The 23,802-nt window shown below is 36.0% G+C and overlaps 1 protein-coding gene across 8 annotated transcripts in view; it reads left to right on the top strand.

Annotated features, from left to right (window-relative positions):
• Nucleotides 1-23,802, top strand: part of ADGRL2 (adhesion G protein-coupled receptor L2) — an 834,153-nt gene that overhangs the window by 800,279 nt on the left and 10,072 nt on the right. For all 8 annotated transcript variants that reach the window (XM_027873936.1, XM_027873937.1, XM_027873934.1 and 5 more), the window contains 4 exons: nt 819-1,039; nt 2,398-2,464; nt 19,469-19,560; nt 21,476-21,644. In XM_027873936.1, coding sequence (XP_027729737.1) covers nt 819-1,039; nt 2,398-2,464; nt 19,469-19,560; nt 21,476-21,644 — 549 coding nt within the window. The remainder of the gene's footprint in view (nt 1-818; nt 1,040-2,397; nt 2,465-19,468; nt 19,561-21,475; nt 21,645-23,802) is intronic.

Genomic DNA, 23,802 nt, shown 5'->3' with positions numbered 1-23,802 from the left:
AGCAGCATGCAAGAGTGTTTGCCTATTTGAGAAACATACTTTGTTATTAAGTCAGATGGTTTGAACAGGACAGATTTGGTTAGTTCTGAAATAAAAAGAGATCTTCTTTCACAAGCTCTTGTCTCCTTTACACCAAAGGCTTTATCCAGGAATGATTCCTGGAGGTTTACTTGTCACTGTGGAATCTGTGACACAGCCTGAATTTTAAAGTTTGGTGGTTATTTCATTGTGTCTTCACCTGGACAAAGATGAAACTAAGTTGGCTACACATCTGACAGCCGTACTTCCTCATACAGTAAAAGCTGAGGTATTCGTCATTTAAAGCAGATAGAGAGACTCCTGGCTGCTGCAGAGAATTTCAACCAGAAGCTATAAATAATATATCTGGAACCAACTGTTCTATCTATCCTCATGGAGCAAATCCACCACAAGCTTGTTCTTGCAGAATTGTTAAGATTTTTCATAGTGTTAACAACATGCCACCATTGTAATTAAAGGATTATAACATTATGGAGTAGCCTGTTCCATTAAAGAATGTACTGTAACTTTTACTACAGTCTCATGAAAATTAGCACCTTAGGAGTCACTGCAAGCTCGACAGTGTATTAAAATCTCAGTCATGCTGTTCACTTACGGCTTTGAAAATGTCAGGACCCCATGAATAGAACGTCATAGTTGGTCACAAGCACGTTTGCCTATTTGTTTGCAGCAGTGTGCAGTGTTGGCTGATTTTTAAGAGAAAATTGTGAGGTTTCCCAGCTAATCTTATCCATTTTTGAAGCGAGGTGCTGCCGTTGACACTTGTCCTTTCTTTGCAGATTGCATGCCCGATATTTGCGGGCCTTTTACACTTTTTCTTCCTGGCTGCCTTTGCCTGGATGTGCCTAGAAGGTGTACAGCTCTATCTAATGCTTGTGGAAGTGTTTGAGAGTGAATATTCAAGGAAGAAGTACTACTATGTTGCTGGTTACCTCCTTCCTGCCACTGTAGTTGGTGTCTCAGCAGCCATTGACTACAAGAGCTATGGAACAGAGAAGGCGTGAGTAATTGAAAGCGACCTGAGTGTTTTTCAAGTGAATAATTTTTTTAAAGCCTGTTAGCTGTCACTGAGGGTCCCTGACAGACTAAAATAGCATCTGAAAGCTTTATTGGGAAGAGAATGGCCATGCCGTACACAGCTTACAATCAAGTCTTTTGTAATTTTCTAGGTTCAGAGAATTTCCACTCTGGGAGAGGCGGATTCTAAATTATGGTCTTTCTTTTTAACACGAAAGATTGACCTGAAACAAATTGAAAAAGTAAATAAGTTTTTGGTCTAAAATGGATATTAAGTAAAAATTCTTTTTTTAGGTTACAGCATCTGACAGGCTTAACCGCCCAGTTTTACGCTAATGCTTCATTAGTTGTCTTTGTTCAGCTGCCCCTCCGGCCAACTCTCACACTGAATGATGATGGAAGAACATTCTATCCCATATGATGTTCCGCTTTGATAATATTTTGTCAGGCAGTTTGAACAGGATTAAAATTAGCCACTGCCTTTTATTTATAAAAATAGAGATATTTATAGAAAGTGACAGAAGGTAGACGTAGACATGTTTCCAAGGATTTGAGTTGCTAGAGGCATGAATTTGCTTCCCTATACTGTTTACTTTCTCCTTTGATAAAATTAGTTGCATTATAGAAAGATGCTAAGGACTACAAGAGAGCTGCTTGATTTTGCCAATGATGAAAGACAAACAAAAGCAATTCAGTGGAGAGGCAGCGGTATTGGGGAGCAGCAGGAAGTAAAATCGGCTCTGCCTCTTTGACGACTCGGGTACCATACGCGTGTAGTGCTTTCCCATCGGTCCCCTTCCCTTCCCAATTGAGTCATTTTATTTATGTCATACTGTTTTGCAACAGAACGTGACATCTGAGCATTTTCTGTCTGTTCTGTTCCATGGGGATAAGCACTTTACTTGAGATAGATAAAGATAAAAGGCAAATTTTGAAGATTACACAGGGAAGTTGAGAAATATCAGATGGGTTTTTGATGTTGAAGTTCATAGCTCCTTTCGTGAAGCCTGCAATCTTAAAGTGGACAGAGGGCTTTCTTTTGTAGTTCCTGTTGTTCTGTTTTCCCCAATAATGGGGAAATTATTCTTGCATTATCATACAGAAAGGGAATCAGCCTTAACAGAAGCTCAGCAAGTATTTAAAATACTCCTCACTCAATAAAATGCTTTGTTAGGCAGGAAACAAAGGCCGTGTTTTTGTGATCGTCTTTGCTTACTCTGTATTTACTTACAGAGTCACATTCAGAAGTAGTGTATGGAATTTCAAAATAACATTTTCTTGTTTGAAATATTTGAGGAGCCAAAGAAACATTGTGTAACTCACGTTCTCTCTTTCTCTCAGTTGCTGGCTTCATGTAGATAACTCTTTTATCTGGAGTTTCATTGGGCCTGTTACCTTTATTATTATGGTAAGAATGCATTTCTCATCCACTCCTCCCTCCCCCCAATTCTTTCCTCCTTGCTATACTAAGGATGCTTTCTATATGAATGTGCTTTATGTTGAGTCATTAATTCATCATCAGACACAGTTTTAACAGCTTTTAGTTTTGTGCATCTGTGGCTTAATACTGTATACTTTTTAAAGCCGATATGTATTGTCAGTTGTATCCCACATATTCAAATAACTACAAAATTTCCCTTTTGAATTTGAATTTGAATTTGAAAAGTATTCTCCTTGTATACTATGATCCTTTTATCTAATTCTGTCTTGGTATTAGAAGAATATGCTAATCTAATTTGAATTTGAGAGTGTGTGTGTGTGTGTGTGTATGTGTATGTCTATATATGTAGATATATATCTGTCTATAATATAGCTATATATTTAATATATCATATATCTTTATATAAACACACATAGACACATGTATATATATATGGGCATACACACATGTAAGTATGCCATCAGAGCCATTTGGGTCAATATGGTACATATGGGAATTAATTTTGTTATGGAACAGAACAAACCCAAGTGCACATTTTAATTAGTCTTTTAGCTGAAGAAAACAATTTGAGGAATACTTCTCCTCAGTACTTCTTTTATCTTAAGAAAATGTTCACAGATCTTTTGAACTTGTACACCATCACCATTGCAAATACTGCTGCGCCAAGAGAGTAGCACATTATTAGAGAAAAAAGGGTAAACATCAAATTTGTGTTTCCCATTTATGTTGCAACTTTTAAATTCAGGTGGTTCATCATGAACATCGTTAGTGTCAGTTTCTTTTTGAGTGCATAAGGAAGTTATGGAAAAGGGTTAAGAATACTTAGTAAAATACTTATTAGACAAAAAATATACATTTTGCATACAGAATCATTTCTGAATACTTTAGTAAAAATTTTACTTTCCATATTTTTTAGAGGGGTGAAGAGAAAAAGGATAATATTTATCTTGGGGAAAAAAACTGAGTTTTTAAGGCATTTTATAGGTACTGTATATGGAATCAAATGAAGTTAAAGTCGTTTCATACTTTTAGAACTGTATATTTTTATATTCCTTATCTAACTTTGACTAATAAGGAAACTTTTTTTTGAACTTCCTCCTTTTATTCAGTCCATATTCAGAAAGAGAAAATTGGCAAAAACCTACAAGCAAACTATCACAATTTGTATATTTGAATTTTAGATTTCATCTCTGTGTTTGGCATTGTGTAGATTCAGTCTATACTTAGTGGTATAAAAAGAAATGAAAATTATTTTAGATATTTTTAAATTAGGGAAGGGAGTATCTTGGGAATTGTGAGTGAAGTAGAAACAATATATCAATAAAATTGTTTATTTTAATAATAGGGGGTGTTGACTGCATGATCTCCAAGGTACTAAACCTGTGATTTCTGTTTTAAAGAGGAAGAAACTGAGGCTCAGGGAGATTTAATTATCTGTCCAGTCAAACAGTTAAATGTCATGATAGAATCCTTGATTAAAAAAAACAAACAAACTAGGAGTTAACTTTATCAGATATCAAACTATGTGAATATCTAATTCTCTTACAAGAGGAAAAGGTATCACATAAATTATATCTCATGAAGTCATTTTTCTGGACCAAGTTTTAAACAGTATTTTTCTTGAACAGCATGACAATGTCTTTTCTTTTCTGAAATTAATTTAATTTGGTATAATTTTTCAAAATTCCCTGGAGTGGAAGTCAGGAACCTGCTTTGCCACTAACGTCATGTATGCCCTTGGGAAGTTACTTAATGTCTCTGGCCTTCTATTTTCTCATCTGTAAGAAAGAGGAAGTTATTCTGTGTTACCTAGGAAGGTTAATGATTCTATGATTCTACAATAAAATGAAAATCATCTCAGGCAAAAAATAAAATGGTTTGAAGTCACTAATGTTTTAATTAAAATATGTTAACATGGAGGAATAGAAGAAATAAAATATAACATCAAAACTGACTTTGTTTAATTAGCACATATCCTTACAAAATCATAGAATTGAAAACTGAAAGGGACCTTGGCTACTACCATCTAGTGCAATCTATACCAGAAAAAGAATCTACACTACAACGCAGAAGTATAGTCATGAAGATATATTTTATACGTATACTTTTAAGCTAAAGCATTACATACCATTACATCATCTTAACTATACATATGTGTAGGTGTCTGAACATATATACATATATGTGTGTATTTTTTATTTGTATGTAAGTATGTATATATATATATATACATACATACACACATATATATGTAGCATTTACATTTTGTTTTGTTTTGCACAAAGAAGAGAGAGTTCTTAGTATGTTAGGTTTTGGTTACTCAACTGGAAAAACATGCTAGCAGTCTGAGGAACACTTGAGAAAATATCTGAGATTTTCAAAGTTTTCTTATCAATGATATGCTTCATATCAAAGGTGTCAAACACACCTCTGGCCAATGGAAAGCATTCCCTCATGGGGCCAGAACCATATTAAAATGTAACTGGAAAATATTTAACAAAGTAAATAAAAATCCATTAGAATATAGATAATATTAATATATAGTTTTCCAAGTCAGTCTGCTCCTGTAGGGATCCTTATGTATGACTTAGTGACTCCTTTCCATTTGAGTTTTATACCGCTGCTTTACAGGATTGCATGCATAAAAGGATATAAACAGGGGGCTGTCTGGATAATGCAGGCATACCAAAGACCTTTCTTTCCTTTTGACAAAAGTAGTATCTAATATGATGCGATGACATCTGTAAAACCATCTCCTTTCTGGTTTTTTGTTTGTTTGTTTGTTTGTTTGTTTTTTGTTTTTTTTTTTTACATATCCTTAAACATACATTCATAGAAGAAGAAATTTTAGAATAAAACGAGACATCTGGTCATGTAGAGGACCTCTTTCTCCCTACTCCTCCCTATTCCCCCCCAAAAAAACCCAAAAAACAACAAAAGCTATTGTAAACACATGACCTAGGGCTTGGCACTTAACTTCGGAGCCTCAGTTTTCTCATCTGTAAAAGGACAGGGTTTGTCTAGATGATTTCTGAGGTTCCTTCCAACCTTTGATTAATGATAAATAGTTTGTTCCCAAAAATTGAATTAATAAAATGCTTTCATACAAAAAAGGATTATATTAAGTTAATGAACATTTTCTATTCACATATATTGTGTTTCAAGTTGTATTCGTGTCTCTAACAAAAAATACTTGCTTTTAGAATGCTAAATTTTTTTTTTACTTTGGAGAGTTTGGCCTGGGCATTGCTCAGCATTTATGTTCACACCTAACCAACTCAGAGTAAGAATAGAGGTGAAGGACATTTAATCATGTTGCCCATGTTCAGTTAGAGTCATTATTATCCTGTAGCAAATCATTTTGACTGAGACACGAAAGGCCTTTGGGAGCAGTATTCCCAACTTCCAGAAAAAAAAAAAGTAATAGCAGGTAGCAATCACAGTACAGTTCCTGGGAGTAATTCTTCTCCTGCAATTTGTTTGCCCTCTAATTGTCCCAGAGCAGAGCAAAGCAGAGAGAAGTACAATGCTGTAAATAGTATCTTGAGTATAACTGGAGAGGATCTCTATTCTACGATAGCATATTCTTCATTGGTGGCACACACAAAAAACAGTTTAATAGCAGTAACCTGTAACCCATCACTTATTCGTTTTTCTGCCATAGTGTAGTGTTTGGTGTGATGCATCTTCCTATAAAGGGTGATATTACCCTATTAAAAAACATTGCCTTCTACTTTCCTCCTCTCTGAGCTTAGCCCATTCTACTTAGTCATGTTAAAATCAGTAAACACTTTCAGATCACAAGGATTCTGTGAAGGAATGGAAGGCTCTGAAGAGGACAAACCTTCTGGCTTTTGCATTTCTATAGTATGATATGCCTATGGGCACCCAGGGTTATTATATCTATGAGAAAAGAGTATGTAAGTAATGAGCGATGGGAAACCATTAGTATGCCTGAAATGGTTTAATGAAAGCTTGGATCATGACACGTCAGGAGCTGTTCTTATCATTTGGACAGCTCCATCTGCATCTTTAATAATTAATTCAGTTCAGTAAGAGTTCAGCTCGCACACTCATTTAGAAGTCTTCTTCAGAGAAGCCTTCTCTGGCTGCCAGTCCCAGGGAGAAATCGGCTTCTGCATGGCTACCAGCAAAGATCTGCAGATCCAAGCACAGTTTGAGAGCTGCATTTGCCAGGTAGCAAAAGCTCGAGGGAGGACAAAAAGGGTCAGAGCATGTGTGGTTCAGCAAGGTTACTTCAGAGGGGTGTTTCTGTTCTTCTGTCTTATCATATCCATGTCAGCACTGCAGGCTGGGCATGGTGAATTCGAAGCTGCTGAGCTCAGGTGTACGTGAGTCAATTGAGCAGGCTGATGGCTAGAAAACAAACAGGGCTCTCCTATAATCTCTGGTCAGAAGGGCCCCTGGTCTTTTGACTCCTTTGGAACCCTCTGTTCATGCACGCTTATACTGGGTAAAAAGAGGTGGAGCCATCCAGTCAGTCAGTGGGGAAGCTTGATCCTTATGGGGAGTTCTAATAAATTATGCTGGCAGAGGTTATTTCAATAATAATTTATGAAATTACAGGATTTCCTGAGGTTGCTGAGAGGTTCTTTTCATTAAAATACAGGGAAAATGTTTCTTCCTCCTGACTTTGACTTAAGTCCATGTAGTTCCATTCAGATAGATGTGCAATCTATTTTTTCAGATGTTTGCATGTTGATAGAATACGCATGTCTGTGGATAGTTGAAGTCCAGTTGTGGTCAAGATTAGCTCACTCATCTCCAAAGTTAAAAAAGCAGGTAGCTAAAAAAAAAAAAATAAAAATAAAAATACTGTGGTATGTGGGATCCCTGGATAAAGAATAAGGTCCAGAATTTCAGTAACAGGATGGGATGGAGAGGGGCTCACAAACAAGCAGACCTGAACATTACTTAGAATGATCAGGACAAGATGTTTGAGACAAAAGGCATAATTAACTCTCTGAGTGGGGGAGATATATATTTTGGACCCTAATCTCCTGAAATGTGTACTTCTAATTTACAAGAACATTTATTTCCCCAGGAACATACATACATATCATTAGCCTGAAAATGTACATGTATTTTTGTAAAGTTTGCATGTGTATGTACATGTTCTCATAATGAAATTAATGACTTTTAAGAAACAAGCGATCATAAGTTATAAATTATTTGAAATAGCACTGACTTAAGTCTCTTTGTTTTATTTGCCAAGGAAGCAGAGGAGTTTTTCAGGTAACATAGATTTGTTTCAGACCTTCCCTTCCACTCTTCTCCCTATCCCCAACCTTCAATAATATGAAAGAATTAAAGCCAGGTCACATATGAGGATCAGCTATGGTAGCTGGACGGCTTTGGAGTTAAAAAAAACTGTATTCCCTTCTCCAGTACATACAGTAGTGACCCTCGCCAAGTCATTTAAACTATTAGTCAAGTCTGAATAGGTGTAGAGTATTTCTAGATTAGAAGCCCCCTATAGTGTTGAAAAGACAGGTCTGGCCATTTTCCTCCCCACCTGCCCTCCCTAAAGAATAAGGGGAGGGCAGTATACTAATTCATTACAAAATGAAACGCTATTCTTTACTCCTCATTATCTATATAAGTTATCCCTTTTAATCTATAAACACAAAAGGTAGAAAATTGGGGCTTTACCTGGAAATGTTTTTAAATTGTTACTTGAAGTTTTGACAGTTTAGCTATCCTTCCTTCTAATGAAAACTGTACATCTGATACATTCTCTTCCTCTATACCCTTCCTCCTTTCCTCATTTCCTCCCTTTCAGTTTGAAGGAACAATCCATTTTAGTTCTTTGACGTGTCTCCAAGGTAGGGAAGGATTTGGAGGAGAATGAGCAAAGTCACCCTTTGATAATTTCTGATAGAAATCCGTTGACCACTTGTTCTTTCTATATTCTAAAAACAACAACAGTAATGACAATCACGATAATAGTAACCACCTCTTGTAGAATGCTGATCCTGATTCATCTCATAAATCCTGTATCTGCTCTGTCTTTCTCACAGTTCTGTTCTTTGCACCCTTAGGTTGGTACATTTGATTTTTATTAGCTATGGTCACTTGTATTCTTAGAAGTCAGGTTAAAAAAAAAAAAGAGCTGGAAGACAGACATCAAAATAAGAGGGGAAAAAGAATAGTCTGAAGGGGTCGAATTCTTAATTTTTTTTGTGTGCCATGGAGCCCATTGACAGTCTGATAAAACCTGTAGATCCTTTCTGAAAATAATGTTTTTGAAAGTAATTGACAGTTGAAGTGAATGTTAAATTTCAATTAGATATCAATAAAAATAAAGATTTAATTTCCCCCTTCTCCCGTCCAAGTTTATGGACCTTCCCTGAAATCTCCCCATGGGCTCTTTACATGTCTGTGGACTTCCAAGTTAAGAATCCCTGATCTAATGGAAGGAGAGCCAGTAATGGCTATGGTTTTTGCTTGTTTTTAAACTTCAGACATTGAAGCATGGAAAATAAAAGAAACATCCAAAGTTTGATAACATTTTTTAACAGGATTTTCTTACCATTTTTGAAGTACTAGTGACAGAGGTATGGAACCATGAAAAATAAAATTAGGGAGGCTAGTAGAAGGAAGTAAAGGGAGGGAATAAAAAAAGCAGAAAGACAAACTAGATCTGTACAACTCTGATTTTGCTACTATTTCTTTGCCAAGGAGAATAGTCTTTGGGCTGTAAAGGACAGGAATAACAGTGGCTAATAGGGATTGATGCCTAAGAATCTCTAGGAGTAAGAGAGCACTTAACTATACCTGAAGAGTTCAGGTCCTCCAAAGCAGATAAACTTCAGCAATGGGAAACACTTGGTAGAGGTGACTGCCAAGCCATAGTCAGTGATGGAAAGATAATTGACTTCTGTTTTCATAATCACAGTCTCCAATTTTGGAGAATAGGAGGGCTGTTGCAGTACTTGAGAAGGATAAATGTTACCTCAATTTCAAACAGGAGGAGAGAGGAGTCTGAAATCTAACCTTGACTTAAGTTGCTGGCAGAATTCTCTAGTGTATCATGAAAGGGAAGGTTAGTAAACATTGAGAAAAGAAAGTGGTGATCAGAAGGAACTTTGCATGACTTTATCCAGACCAGATTATGCCAGACTAATAATGAACAGTAATAGCTAGCTTTATGGTTTATAAAGCACCTTCATTTACATTCTTTCCTTTGACCCTTACAGCCCTGTTAAATAGAGGCTATTATCCCTGTTTTATAGATGAGAAAGCTGAGGGTTAGAGGTTAAGTGACTTGCTCTGGATCACATAGCTAGTGACCATCAGAGATGAAATTTGAACTCAGGTTTTCCTAATTGCAAGTCCAGAACTCTATTACATCATTTTTTTTCTTACTAGATCAGTAGATTGGGGGGATACTGTTCATATAGTTTACCTACATTTTAGTCAAGCATGTTCCAAGCTTTTACATTATAATTGAGTGGCCAGGCTCAAAAAAAAGGAGTCATTAATGATTCATGATAATTTGGAAGGAAATTTTTACTGGACTGGCCCTAGGATCTGTGCTTGGCTCTGGGGTGCTTAACGTTTTGACCAGTGACTTAGAAAAACGTAAATGATAGATAACATGCTTATCAAATCTACAAATGACACCAATCTGAGAAGTACTACTAAGATACCTGATGACAGTCAGGATCTAGAAAGAAGTCAACAGCCTTGTTCCTCATGTAGAATTTAACATGATGTAATTTAAAAGAAATGCACGTACAGCCTTGAGTCAACATACTGTTGTAGAGAGCTGACCTTGGAAATGAAAAGACCTCCATGATGCATATTGGCTGTGTCATCCTAGGCAAGTCACTAAACCTTTTCAGAGCCTTGGGCAACTTTCTCATTTGCAGAGTAGACACAGGTCTGCATTGCATTTGCTTCTGGGAAGTTCCTTGTACTAATGACATTACGAGTCTGGTATGCCTGTGGTCTTAAATCGGATTAAAAATCACTTCACTGGAGCAAGAGAGAGGAGGTATGGCCAGAAATCAGTTCATCTAAAGAAAGATCTTGGCTGTTGTAGGGCATCGAAAGCTCAATATGGATCAGCAGTATATTATGGCAGCCAAAAAAGCCAGTATGATTTTGGACTGAATTCAGAAAAGAATGGTTTCCAGTATTAGGGAGGCAGTACTCTATGTTAACTCTGCTTTGGTCCAACAGCTTTTTGAACATTATATTCAGTCCTGTGTACTGCAACATTGATAAGATGTTGAATGGAACTGGGAGTCAGAGGCAGTGGGTTCAAATTCAGCTCTGCCACTTTTTACCTATGTGATGTTAGGAAGTTACTTAATCTCTCTACCCTTAGTTCTCTCAACCATAAAATGATGTGGCTGGACAGTAAGACCTGGGAGGTTCATTTTGCCTCTAAATCTCTCTCATTCTGTGATTACAAGAAGGTTAGTTAAAAGCTTTGGGGTTCTGGTATCTCTCGATATTGTACTTTTCCATGTTTAAAATCATCTTCTTTTTTCTTCCAATAAATTGTTACTGACATCTTTTTTTTTAAACTATCACTTAACATTTCTCAGTACATTTCTCAATATTCCTCTCTCAGAGAAACAACCCTTATATTATAAGGCAGCAGAAAAGAGGGAAAAATAGTTCAGCATAACTAAATGTTTATTAAGCACCTACTATGTGTCAGACAACATGCTAAGCATGTAGAAAGAAGCAAAAGACATTCCCTGCATTGAAGGATTTCAGGTCTCAGCTAACACCCAACCTTCTGCAAGAATCCTGTCCTAACCTCCCCTTAATTCTCATGCCTTCCCTCTGTTGATTATGTCCACTTTATCCTATTTGTATGGTTTGTACATAGTTTTTTGCATGTTGACTCCACCATCAGAATGTGAACTCCTTGAGCAGAAACTTGAAATTTGAGCCGAAATTTGTCTTTTGCCTTTCTGTGTTTCCCCATCACTTAGCACAGTATCTGGCACATAGTAGGTAATTAATAAATATTTTTTGATCAACTGACTGACTGAAAAGACATCCTGATTTCTAAGAAAAATTCCCATTTTGTTGGGATTTTTCTTAAATTAAATGCTACCTTCAGAGATATTCATTCAGATCTGCTTTTTTAAACACTGTTCTTATTTAGTCCATTTCTTTTTTCTTTATGTGTCAAATTGTCTCATTTTTCACATCTTTCAAATTATAGGTATATTCTTCTTCACTCTCTAGTTTTTCTTGTTCTATGAAGACAAGAATGATGCACAATGTTCTGCTTGATTGGACTTTTACAAAATGCCATTATCATTGCCAAATTTTGTACTCACTGCTTCTTCTAGAACCATAAAATCACGAAGTTTGAGTTATAGTCAACCTTAGTGATCGTTTAGTTAACATTTTATCTTTATGTGATAGATGATGAAAATTAAGGCTTTTTTTTTCAACCAAACTTTGTTTTAAATCAGAAATGTTTCACTGTTTCTCCTTAAAAGAACTAATCCCGTTTCTAGAGGTGTTTCATATTTCCAGTATATAGGAAATATACTAGAGAGTATTTTACCATTGGGATCACCAAATTACCATTGCCTCTCAACAAATAAGCAGTTTAAATTTAAGCTCTTTGAAGGTGGGGTCTGTTTTTTCTTTTGTCTTTTGTCTCCCTAGCACGTAGCATAATATCTTTCACATTGTAGGTGTATAAGAAATGTAGATGTGTGTGTGTGTGTGTGTGTGTGTGTGTGTGTGTGTGTGTGTAGTATATATAGTATAGTAAGTGTATAATAAATGCCAGTTAGATAGGATTGAAATGGAAATATTCAGATCATTAAGTGGCAGGAAAACGTTTCCATCCACCTAGAAGGAATCCAGGGTAAATTATCATCCTGGTTTGCACAGTATGGCAGGGAATGTATAGCAGGGAACAGTTGAGGAACCTGAAATGAAGAACACAAGAAATAATCCAGAGTTGTGTTTCAGCTTAGCTTCCTGAGCTTATCACATGTGGAATGCTAGGGCATCCTGGCAGTTGGCAAACCAGGCAGCAGTCACAGATGAAGTGGCCTTTTCTAAAATAACATCTGTTTCTTTAGGTCAGAAGCTACAAATCATAGCAGCTATTCCTACAATCCAAATGAGTTAGATCTATGGGTGCATGCATACATTTTGCTTATTTTCTGTCCCATTCCAAGGCACCTACAATCTTTAACTCCTACTTTTTGGGGGGGGGAGGCAGTGGGGGTTAAGTGACTTGCCCAGGGTCACACAGCTAATAAGTTTCAAGTGTCTGCGGCTGAATTTCAACTCGGGTCCTCCTGACTCCAAAGCCAAAGCTCTATCCACAGTGCCATCTAGCGAACCCTACCCGTTCTTTCAAGTTTAGTTCAAAATGCTATCTCTTTCATTAAGCTTTACTCAGTCTTTCCTTAAGGTAAGTATGCACCAAATCAGCTTCCTTACATCTCAATGTATTTGCTATTCAAAAATAATAGTGATAGTAAGAGCTTCTCTTTAAACAATGCTTTAAAGTTTGCAAAGTGCCCTAAATATAGCCTGCTAAGGGGGCCATCTCCAGTCATCCAGATCGATACCTGGCCACTGGACCCAGATGACTCTGGAGCAGAAAGTGAAGCTGGTGACTTTGCACAGCCCTTCCTCACTTAAATCAATTCACTTGCAAGTCATGGCATCACCTTCCTGATTCCATGGTCCTCTTCAAGAACAAAGGACAAACACCACCACCACCACCATCACCACCAGTGGTCATTTGAGTTCATTGGCATGGAAACTGCCAAGTGAGGAAACTCCCTCTGCTAATACCAATTGGGACCTTCTCTGAAATTTGCACTCTTAAGTGTTGCCTAAAGCACTGAGAGGTCAGCACAGATTTGTTCAGGCAGAGCCATCTGGTATGTGTCAGAGGTGAAATCTAAACCCAAGACTTCCTGGCTCGGAGGCCAGTTCTTTATGCAATTCATAAGGCATTGAATTCTTACAACAACGCTGGGAGGTAGGTGCTGTTATGTTTCCTGTTTTACAGATGAGGAAAGGAAACAAGTGACTTGCCCAAGGTCACACCCCTAGTAAGTTTCTGAGGCAAGAATTGAACTCTGGTCTTCCTGACCTCAAGTCCTTTGTTCTTCTTCCTAGTATAAAATACTGCCAGACTGATTCTTCTTTTTGTGCAGCTCTACTCAAAGCCCTTTTTCCCTTAATCTTCTTTAAACAGGTTTTCCTTGTCTCTCTTTTTTACCCTCTCCCTTAACAATTTTATTTAGTATCATCACTTTAGCAATCATCCTTAAGATGGTTATTTTCAAGAGAATACCTTGTAATCTTTCAAATGCTATATAAATTTTATTGTTTGTATTTTGCTTTTCAGATCTAAGTGTGTACTCTTACGGTATCTCCTGAGCTCTATCCTCATGGGTATTTTAAAACACCTATGGCATCTCCTTTTTGAGTGCCCCACCAGTGCCTCACTTGAGCATGTCAACAGGCTAGCTTTTTATCTTTACCCATAATCCTGTCCTTATTCTAACTAACCTCGCTATTTCTGCAACTGATAATACTAATTAACCCAGTCTCCCAAGTATGAAACCTTGGTGCTATCTCTGACTGTACTGTTGCTTCTCACATCTAATTAAGACAGATGTTGGCCATGATAGTCAAGAAGAGCCTGGTCAAAGGGACCACTGAGATCCCTTCCAACTTAAACATTCTGTGATGCTTTGATAGCTCTAAAATCTATTCTATCTGTCCTTTCCTTCTTTTTCCCAGAGCCTCCTCCCAGTATGGGCCTTCCTTACTTGGTCCAATTTAATAGCCTTCTAAGAGATTGTCTCACCTTCCTTTTTCTCCAACCCACTTTCTATAGTATTGCCAGACTAATTTTTCCTATGCAGAGGTAGAACTAGTCATATCATGCCATGCCTTTAATTCTCTGTCAACTCTAAATTGCCTATTAAGTAAAATTATCTCTCCTTTGATGGACTTTCAAAGCCTTCAACAATATAGCAACACCTTATCTTCATAGCCTTACTCCTTTCCAGCTAGGTGATGCAGTGACTTGAATGTTGGGCTTGGAATCAGGAAAACTTGTATTCTAATCCTTCCTCAGACACTCAACCCCTACCTTTTCTTCCCTTTCCTTGTCTTTAAAATGGGAAGAATAATAGCACCTACTTCACAGGATTGTTGTGAGGATCAAATGAAACATTTATATAGAGCATTTCATAAACCTTAGAGAACTATATAAATGCTAGCTATTATTATTAATCCACCTCCTTTACTTTGCTCCCTCTCCTCCCTTTTTGAAATCACTACTTTCTTTTTCCCGTTTTGAATTCATACCTGCCCTTGCCTGATTCAAATGTTACCTGTCTATGAAGCCATATCTGATCTGTTTTTTTTTTTTTTTTGGTAAAGATCTTTCCATCTTATCGCCACTTGTAATAATAGTAGTTATTTTATAGCATCTTAAGGTTTGCAAAGGTCTTTGCGTATGCTAACTCATGAATGATATACATGTTTATTTTGTGTAACATTTGTTTGTGTACTTCTCTCTCCCTATTAGATCATAAACTCCACAAAGGCAAGGACTGTGTTTATTAATCCTTTGAACCTTGGCAACAGGTTTTGTGGCTTCTTTCTCTTGTCCAGTACCCACTGAGCTCTACCGTACTATTTACATAATGAGTATTTAACTAAAAATGAATAAATACCACTTTTTAACTGTGACTATAAAGAATCATTCACCTATCAGTGTCTCTTACTTATATTTCAAGTTCTACCTTCATGTTAATCATATTTATTGGATTATTTAGCTGAAATTAACTAAATTCAGCTTACATCTCTCAGTTAATTTTTGATTTACCACTTTAATTTTTGCCTGCCTGAAAAAATTCTACAGTTTTAAATGTCCTGTGAACATCTCAGATAATGCACATCTCAGCTTTCTAAGTCTTAATGTGGTTTTATCTACTTGAAATCTTATCCATTGTGGGCAGAATCTCCTCTTCCACTGAGACATACACATTAATATGTGTAGATTTGGATATAGATAAATATATTAAATCTGCCCAAGACTTGTTTCCCAACTTTAACACGTCTCCTTTTTCTTCATAACCTTCTCTTCATCACTTGCCATCATCTTTGTGCTTTCTGCAATACTCAGATTATGTTTTTTTGTTAATAAGGGCTAGTTTAGGAAATTGTTTTCCTCATATCATCAAGACCTCTCAAAAGGGGCAGAGATCAGACAGATGAAAGAAAGCACATTATAGAGGACAGCAGTGTTTCACTTTTCCAGTGGAGACATTGAAGACACCCTCAGGCATCTTGATTTTTTAATTTTCTTTTCTTTGGTGCTGCAGTGGAAAGATTACTGCTTCCAGTTAAAGTCAAAAGATTGAGCTTCAGACCTCACCTGATATTTACTACCTGTAAGGAAATCATTTCACCTCCCTCAGTTTCCTCGGCAGTAAGATGAAGTTAGCATAGATGGCCTCTTGAAGTCCCTCCCATCTTTAAATTTATGATCTTTATGGGGAAATCCCTTACTTATGCCTACTTGCTTTTAAAACTAATTTTCCAAACTTGGAATAATCTTAGCTCCTTCAGTCAGTTCGGTATTCACCACGTAGTTATGAAGCACTTGTTAATATATACAAGGACTATGCAAGAGAACTAAGGAATCCTTGTTCAGTTTTTCTTGATCTGTCTGTAGCAGCCTGCTTAAGCTCCAATGTTGTTTGCAATCTCATAGAGTTATATTTTAGTTCCTTATTTCCATTTTCCTGCAGCTTATTTTACTTTTTTTAAACTAACTTTTCCTTTAACTGTGAGGAAACTAGAGATGCTCGATAGCTATATGACCTTCAGCAAGCAAGTCAATTAACTGCTGTCTGCCTCAGTTTCCTCGTCCGAAAAAATGAGGATAATAATGATACCTACTTCTTAGGTTGTTGAGAGGATTAAATGAGATAACACATATAAAGCTCTTTGCAAGCCTTAAAGCAATGGATAAATGCTAACCATTAATAATAATTTTCCCTAAGTCATTTTTCCATGTTTTTGTATTGATGTCCACTTCTCCAAGGTCTATACATTTCCTAGACTGCTTAATATCTAAAAATGTTTAAGACAGAAACATAGCCTTCTGTTTTCTGTAAGATAAAAACCAAAAATTATTATGCCACTGATGCAGAGTTTCTTTCATATATTTATGGCTTAGAAATCTTTGAATAGTAACATTCCAGTTAATAGGCACCATGGTGAACCTACAAGTTGCAAGAAAACCTGGGGAAAGACATGAGAAGAGCTTGAGATGTCTGTACCCAGAGATAGCCTGTCTGAACTCTTTGAAATTGTGCTTTCTTCAATACTCAGACCAAATTTGGAAAGCTTGGGACATCTTGACATATGTTTACTATAGCTATGAAAGTCTGTAAAACCAGAAATATGGAACATATGGGTCAGCAGATAAAGTAATATCCTTATTACCTAATGGGTAGGGTTATCCCCCCTTCCTCAAGAACTTCTTAAATCATCTTCTTAGTTACTTTTATCTCATTTTTGATCATGATGGATAATTTAAGATATTAACACAATGCTATAAGGTACAAGTCTTAAATTCCTATTTGCCTTATGTGACTATAAGGAAATTTTAAATTTAAAAAAAAAAAGGAAAACTCTGACCCACGTTACATTTGGGGATATGATGCTAGAACTATAATCTCTCAGTTGTTAAAATCTCAGAAATTGCACACATTCGTTTTTAACCTCTATTGGTGTAACTCACTGGGGATAGCTTTTCGAAAAGGAGTTCAGAGGAATAAATATTTTAACAAAGCTGCTTTCAGAATAATCCAGTAATAAGGTTGCTGATTTTTTTTTTCATTTTTTTTGGCATGAATAAATATCTAAGGAATTAATTTAACAAAAAAAAACTTTATTTAAGAACCTCTTTTGTCTTCAGGTAATTAACAGTGTATGGAATGCTGTCTGCAGACATATGCAAACTATTCCCATTAACCTCATTTTCTCTCTTCAGAGGGAGTTCTCTATCTAGGGGCAGTACGGTGGCACAGTCGTTAGAAAGCTAGGGGGATGAGGGTGGGGGTGTCTGGAGAGCTCTTGTGATTATAACTTTTATGCTGTTCCAGAATTAATCATTGGATCTGTAGAATTTAGAGTATTGACTTTATCTCAGTTTATTTAATCACAAAATGTTATAGTAATATAGGCTTTTTTCATGCTGTTATTGTGAAGATTATGTGTCTAAATGTTATTAACATTTATGAATAGTTGCCTTTAGCTTGATATATAATCTGACTTAGGTACTTAATCTTATTTCAAAACCATTTATAAATGTCAAGTTGAATAGGAATGTGTGTGTTCATATTCAGTTCAATATGTGTGTGTATGCATGTGTGTGTGTGGTGTGTGTGTGTGTATAATGAGCATAATTGAACAATTCTCTCTATACACATGCATTATAGTGGATGGATGTTGACCCATGGAGTCAGGAAGATAGGAGTTCAGATCCAGCCTCTGACACATATTAGCTATGTGACTATGAGCAAATCACTTAACCTTGGAGGTACCACAACTAACTCTGATACTATGAGTTAAAGAAGAGTTGCTGATCTCCATTGATGGAGTACATTTTCATTTTCATAATAGTAGTTCACAGGACACAAGTTCTCAACCTTTTACCCTTCCCAGCCCTGTGGTCGTGTGTGTGTGTGTGTGAATTTTATTCAGGGTTTCAATGTTAGACTTATTAACTTCCACTTGGGAATTGAAGTCTTCCTTTCCTAGGTAGGAGAAATCATTTATCAATTAAAAATATCTCTTTGCTCTCTTGTATCAAATTTTTTGTAGGAACACCTAGCAAGGCCTGAAAAGTCACCCAACTTCTCTTTTTCTTTATAAAATGATGAATAATATTTGCATCACCTACTTTGCATAGTCATTCTTAGCATAATACCACTTGGTAAACATTAAAGTGCTATGTACAGCTTTTTAAGGTTTACAAAGGACTGTCTAAAAGAAAAGAAAAAAGATGTCCCCTCACCTTTCTGTCCAGACTCTTTCCTCACCCCCATCCACCTCTAAGAATCCGTAGCTCCATTCAAAGCTCAACTCAAATGCTACTTCCTACTTTGAAGCCTTGCCTCTGACCTGTCCAGCAGCTAGTTTCCTTGCTGCTAATTAATTACCTTTTGTGTCTTTGGTATATAGTAATATAATTGAGTGTAAACTTCTTTGGGGCAAGGACCAATTCACTTTTTCTTGGACCGTGCTAACATGATACTTGGCACTGCTGTAGGTGCTTAATAAACTAGCTTGATTTTTGGAATTGAGTTATTCTCAACGTTCTTGTTTGATAAACTTTTATTTTTTGGTATTAAGAACAGTGTTCCGACAAAGTCAGTGTCTTAATAAATATTTCTTGACTTTAAACGATATATGAAATTATATGTTACATTATACATTATTATATTACATATATAAATATATGTCTGCTGGGCTACATGACCATCTTGCTTCTTCAATATATGTGTATTTACATATATATGTATATATTTGCATATATGCATATCTGATTATATACACATATGCATGTATACACATAGTAGAATGTTCCACTTGGAATAGGATAATAAACTCATTAAGGGTAGGTGGTTTTTTTTTTTTTTTACTTTGTATCATGATAGGGACTTAATAAATGCTCGTTAATTAATTGACAAATGGACATGTGCAGTCCATTTGTCGAATGCACAAAGATTCATCACAGTACAAGTAAGTGCTGTAAAATTGAACTAATCAGATCCTAAGTATATGTGGTATATTTGATCTCTCTGCTTGCTTCGCTTCATCCGACCCCCTAAATATATCTGCCATATCTTCGTTATTCAGCCCCTCAATTTGGAATAGACTTAATTTCATTCTTATCTGTTTTGACAGCTGAACCTTATCTTCTTGGTGATCACTCTGTGCAAAATGGTGAAGCACTCCAACACTTTGAAACCTGACTCTAGCAGGTTGGAAAACATTAAGTAAGTGTTCTATGTTTAAGTTGGAATATAAATGATAAACTCATGATAACTGGAGGAAGTGATCCAGCACTAGGGACATGGAACTTTGTCTCCTAAAAACAATAGATGTGAATAAGACTCAAACCTTATGTGTCTGCTTGGGTTACACTGTTGCTGTGTCACAGGCATTGGTCAAAATTAGATAATAATTTCCTACCTTGAGCTAGAGCCAAGAGGAAAAAAAAAATTTTTTTCCAGCGGCTCCATGGAAATTCCATAACACTGTGGTAATTTCATTTGCATTTAAAATGCAGTTCAAAATGATGTTCCTGTTTGCATGGCTGATATGATTATGTAGAGTTTGTTTTGTTAAATGACTTTTTGATTTAAGGATTCTAAGCAGTTTCCCTTCCTAATCCTGTTCTCCTAAGAGAATTGACTCTATTACTATTGTTAACTTGAAGATTATCTGTTGTTTTCATGCTAATTAAACAAATGTTTACTTTATCTCAATGCTGAATTAAAAAAAACAGCAATATCCCTCTCAAAGAGAAGGGGGGGAACAGTATTATGTAATTAACAAGAAATTGATAGCTGTTGCTTCATTAAATCATCTTATAGAAACATTTGAAGAATATTATTTCAAATGGGAGGCTTTTTTTGTTTTAAAGCCTGTGAAGGTATAACTCAAGTTGAATATCAGGGTTATGGAAAAGATTCATTTTTTTTTAAATGTTTGTTTTTTTTTAAATGGCAGATCTATAGTAAGGGTAACATTTACAACTTAGATGTCTCAGATAGGTTAGTATCAGCCTCATTGCATGTTGCATGGTAAGAGAGAGAGCTAATCTTTAGCATCTCTCTCTTTTCTTCCTTTTCCTCTTTCTGTCTCCTCATCCACACCAGTAATTACCGTGTTTGTGATGGCTACTATAATACGGACTTACCTGGGTAAGGTAGAACCCTACATTAACAAATTTATGGCATGAATTATATTTTTGCAAACTCGGTCAATATCATGAATTGCCCTTAATTTAATAATTAGTTTGGAAATAATCTAATTTGCTATAGTATTTTTAAACTATTATATGCCTTTATTTTTTTAAACTGCTTGCCTCTGCATTTTGAATTTCTTAATTTGACTGATTTATATAAGTATATAAATGCTTTCTTATTAATTTCTATTTCAATTCTGTCTAATAATTTTGTTTCTCTTTTCTGCTTATAATGCTTTCTAGCTATGAAGATAATAAGCCATTTATCAAGTAAGATCATTAGTTAGCAATGGAATGCACTGACTTAAAATTCCCCTCATTCCGTCCTGTTCTCTATAATTCCGTTCTCCTCAAACTATTCATGATGAAATCTCTCTAAAATACTTTATTTTGTGGTCGTTCTCATTTTTTTTTTTTTTTTGGTCACATTTCAGCCAGGCTTCCTCATGCTATAGATCTAAACTCTAGGTTCACCTGAGCTTAGCTGATCAGAGCCCCCAGTTTAGATGCTAGGCCTTTATCTGCCATATAACCTCTCTCTGTCCGTGTTATATTATTCAGTGTCCTCTGAAAGCACCACAGAGAAAACATTACAGGGCTAAGTGAAATCAAAGAATTCTCCATTTCCTTTTACTAAAGTTGTATTTAAAAAAAAACCAATTAGGTCATTTGGGGGTTGTTTCACACCTTTGTGGTTAAAATACTTTTGACATCTTGTTCATTCTGGAAATTATGAAAAAGCCAAAACTGCTGATGCGGCTCTCACGGGAGGCTGAAGTTCTTAATCACTGAAAGGTTAAAACCAAAGACTTGTTGAATTTGAATGTGAACATAGAGAAAGTCAACTGCAGCTACTGAAATAAATGTAAATATTCAGATGTGCACTGCGTGTTTGCTGCCGGGCCTATTTGGGAAAAAAAAAATCCGTTCTCTTCTTTCAGGTCCTGGGTCCTTGGTGCTTTTGCCCTTCTGTGTCTTCTTGGCCTCACCTGGTCCTTTGGGCTGCTTTTCATCAATGAGGAGACCGTTGTGATGGCTTATCTCTTCACCGTATTTAATGCCTTCCAGGGAGTGTTCATTTTCATCTTTCATTGTGCCCTTCAGAAGAAAGTAAGTGATGGGAAAATGCAGGAAGGCTCTCATTACGGCCATTCCATCATGGTAGGGAAGGAGTAGATATATGAGATAAAATTTAAGTTAAAGTACAATAACATTTGTGAACTAAAATGTTTTTCTCACATTTTATTATTGTTAAAAGTACATAAATATTTGGGAAATTTAGGTGTCTTACATGTAAAATAACATTATGAACCTGTTAACCTGAAGTACATCAACTTGTTTAGTTTCAATATTTTGTCAACTGTTTCAACGTAAGTGGTATTCATTGAAAGCTCATGGATTTTATGTGTTTAAAAACATTCTAAGAAAGATTCTGAAGACTTTACTAGGTCCATGACATAACAGAGGTCGAAAACCCTTGTTTGATGGGAAACAGAAAGAAAAGGCTGTATTGTTGTAGAGTAAGGTAATTCAGAGACCCAGAAGAGAGAGGGTATTTGCCAAGAGAGAAGGGAACTGCAGGAAAGACACCACCAATTTAAAAGCACTGGATGTGCAAATTAAGTCATTATTTAGTGGTGTCTCTTGACCACTTGTATAGGCCCAGAAAACCAATGGTATCCCACTTCTTCACATCTTACTTTGTGCTGATTTCATGTTAAGTGGAATCAGCAAAAACGATTCAAAAATACAGTCAGGGATGAAAAACCTTAATCTGTGGTGAGGAGATGTAAGCCTGCAAGAATAGCCACACTGTTATTTAAGGTTTAAAAGTTTCCCTGTCTTTCTCTGGCTATGACCCTGTCTCTGTCTGCATAACTAATGCAGTCTTTTTATTCTGTTATTACTAGTTGGTCACTAAATTGAACAGAGAAATAGAATTGTGAAAGTGAAAACTATTATGTTTTCAGTCCTGACAAGATGATAGTGTTGTTACTTCCATCAGTTTTGAACAAGCTATAATTTAGAGCTAATGACAGTGGAATGTGCAATGCTGACAGATAAAGTACATTCACAACAATATAGGCATTAGGCAAAACCAACCTTGGAGGTTATTATTTGGGCAAAATACCATTGTGATTGCTATCGTCTTGGTTAGAAAGCTGTTTTGAGCAGTTAATACCTATTAATGCTCTGAAATTCTTCTTGAGGTGTCCTAGGTGATAAAATAATACAAAACTTTAAGCCTTTGCGTTTTCTACAAGTTTAGCCTTGGCATGAGTAACTTTGGTTTTTAGGAGCTTTCTCTGATAATCAGAGATTGAAATATGTGGCCTAATCTTCTCATAGCCACACTCTCCTTTTGTGCCAGATCTCTTCTGTTCATATGCATAGTGCAAGACCGGACAGGAAACTCCATTTCTGTGTCATGGAACCCTTCTTTCGCTGTTCTTTGGTATAAGTATGGTGCCAAAGTGTTATTGATACAATGAGTAAAATACTTTATATCATTTTCAAAGAAAAGTGTGAGAGGTATATAAACAAAACTTATCAATGCATAACAAGTTTTTGGAACATTATTTCTACAATCTATTAGAAAACTTACCCAGAAGTCTTATTTTTTTTTTAAATTTCAGCACTCCTACATGTATGGTTTCTTAGGAATCTGCTATAAAGTGACTATGACACCCATAGTTCTTACTGGTTTGATGACTTAAAATCAGACCTCATTGGTATTGATAAGTACAATTAAATGTAACTAAGGGTAGAAAGATAAGAGGTCACTACTTTAATAACATTTCTCCATGAGGTTTTAATTCAGTGTTAAGAGTCTTAGACATGATGAATGAACATAACCTTATGAATAAAAGGAATGTTTTTTTGTTTTTGTTTTTACATCTTGTTAACTTAGTTCATTCTCCTTCTTTGTGAAGTCATTCAAAAAACAACTATTAAGAACTTTCTGTGTCCTGTGCTTAGAAGTCATACTCTTGTTTAACACTGAAATATATGACTCCCCAAAACTGGTTCTGATTCACCATACCACATGCATTCAAGTGCTGTTTTGACAGTGATCTCTCGTTAAATTCCTAGCCCACAATTCCAGGTGTGACCACTTAAATCACCAGTGAATATAGACTTTTTGTAATAAATTTTAGCATAAACTTCACTGTGCAGGCTATTGACTTTCTGATCAGTTCATTCATCCAGGCTTTAGGGGAGTAGAGAGATTATATGGTAACTCCCTTTAGCATGAATATATCTTGCA

Source organism: Vombatus ursinus, unplaced genomic scaffold (genome assembly GCF_900497805.2).
Source record: "Vombatus ursinus unplaced genomic scaffold, bare-nosed wombat genome assembly UNPS02014803.1, whole genome shotgun sequence".
NCBI lineage: Eukaryota > Metazoa > Chordata > Mammalia > Diprotodontia > Vombatidae > Vombatus > Vombatus ursinus.
Note: the sequence above shows the minus strand (reverse complement) of the source record. Positions and strands in the feature narration are given on the sequence as shown.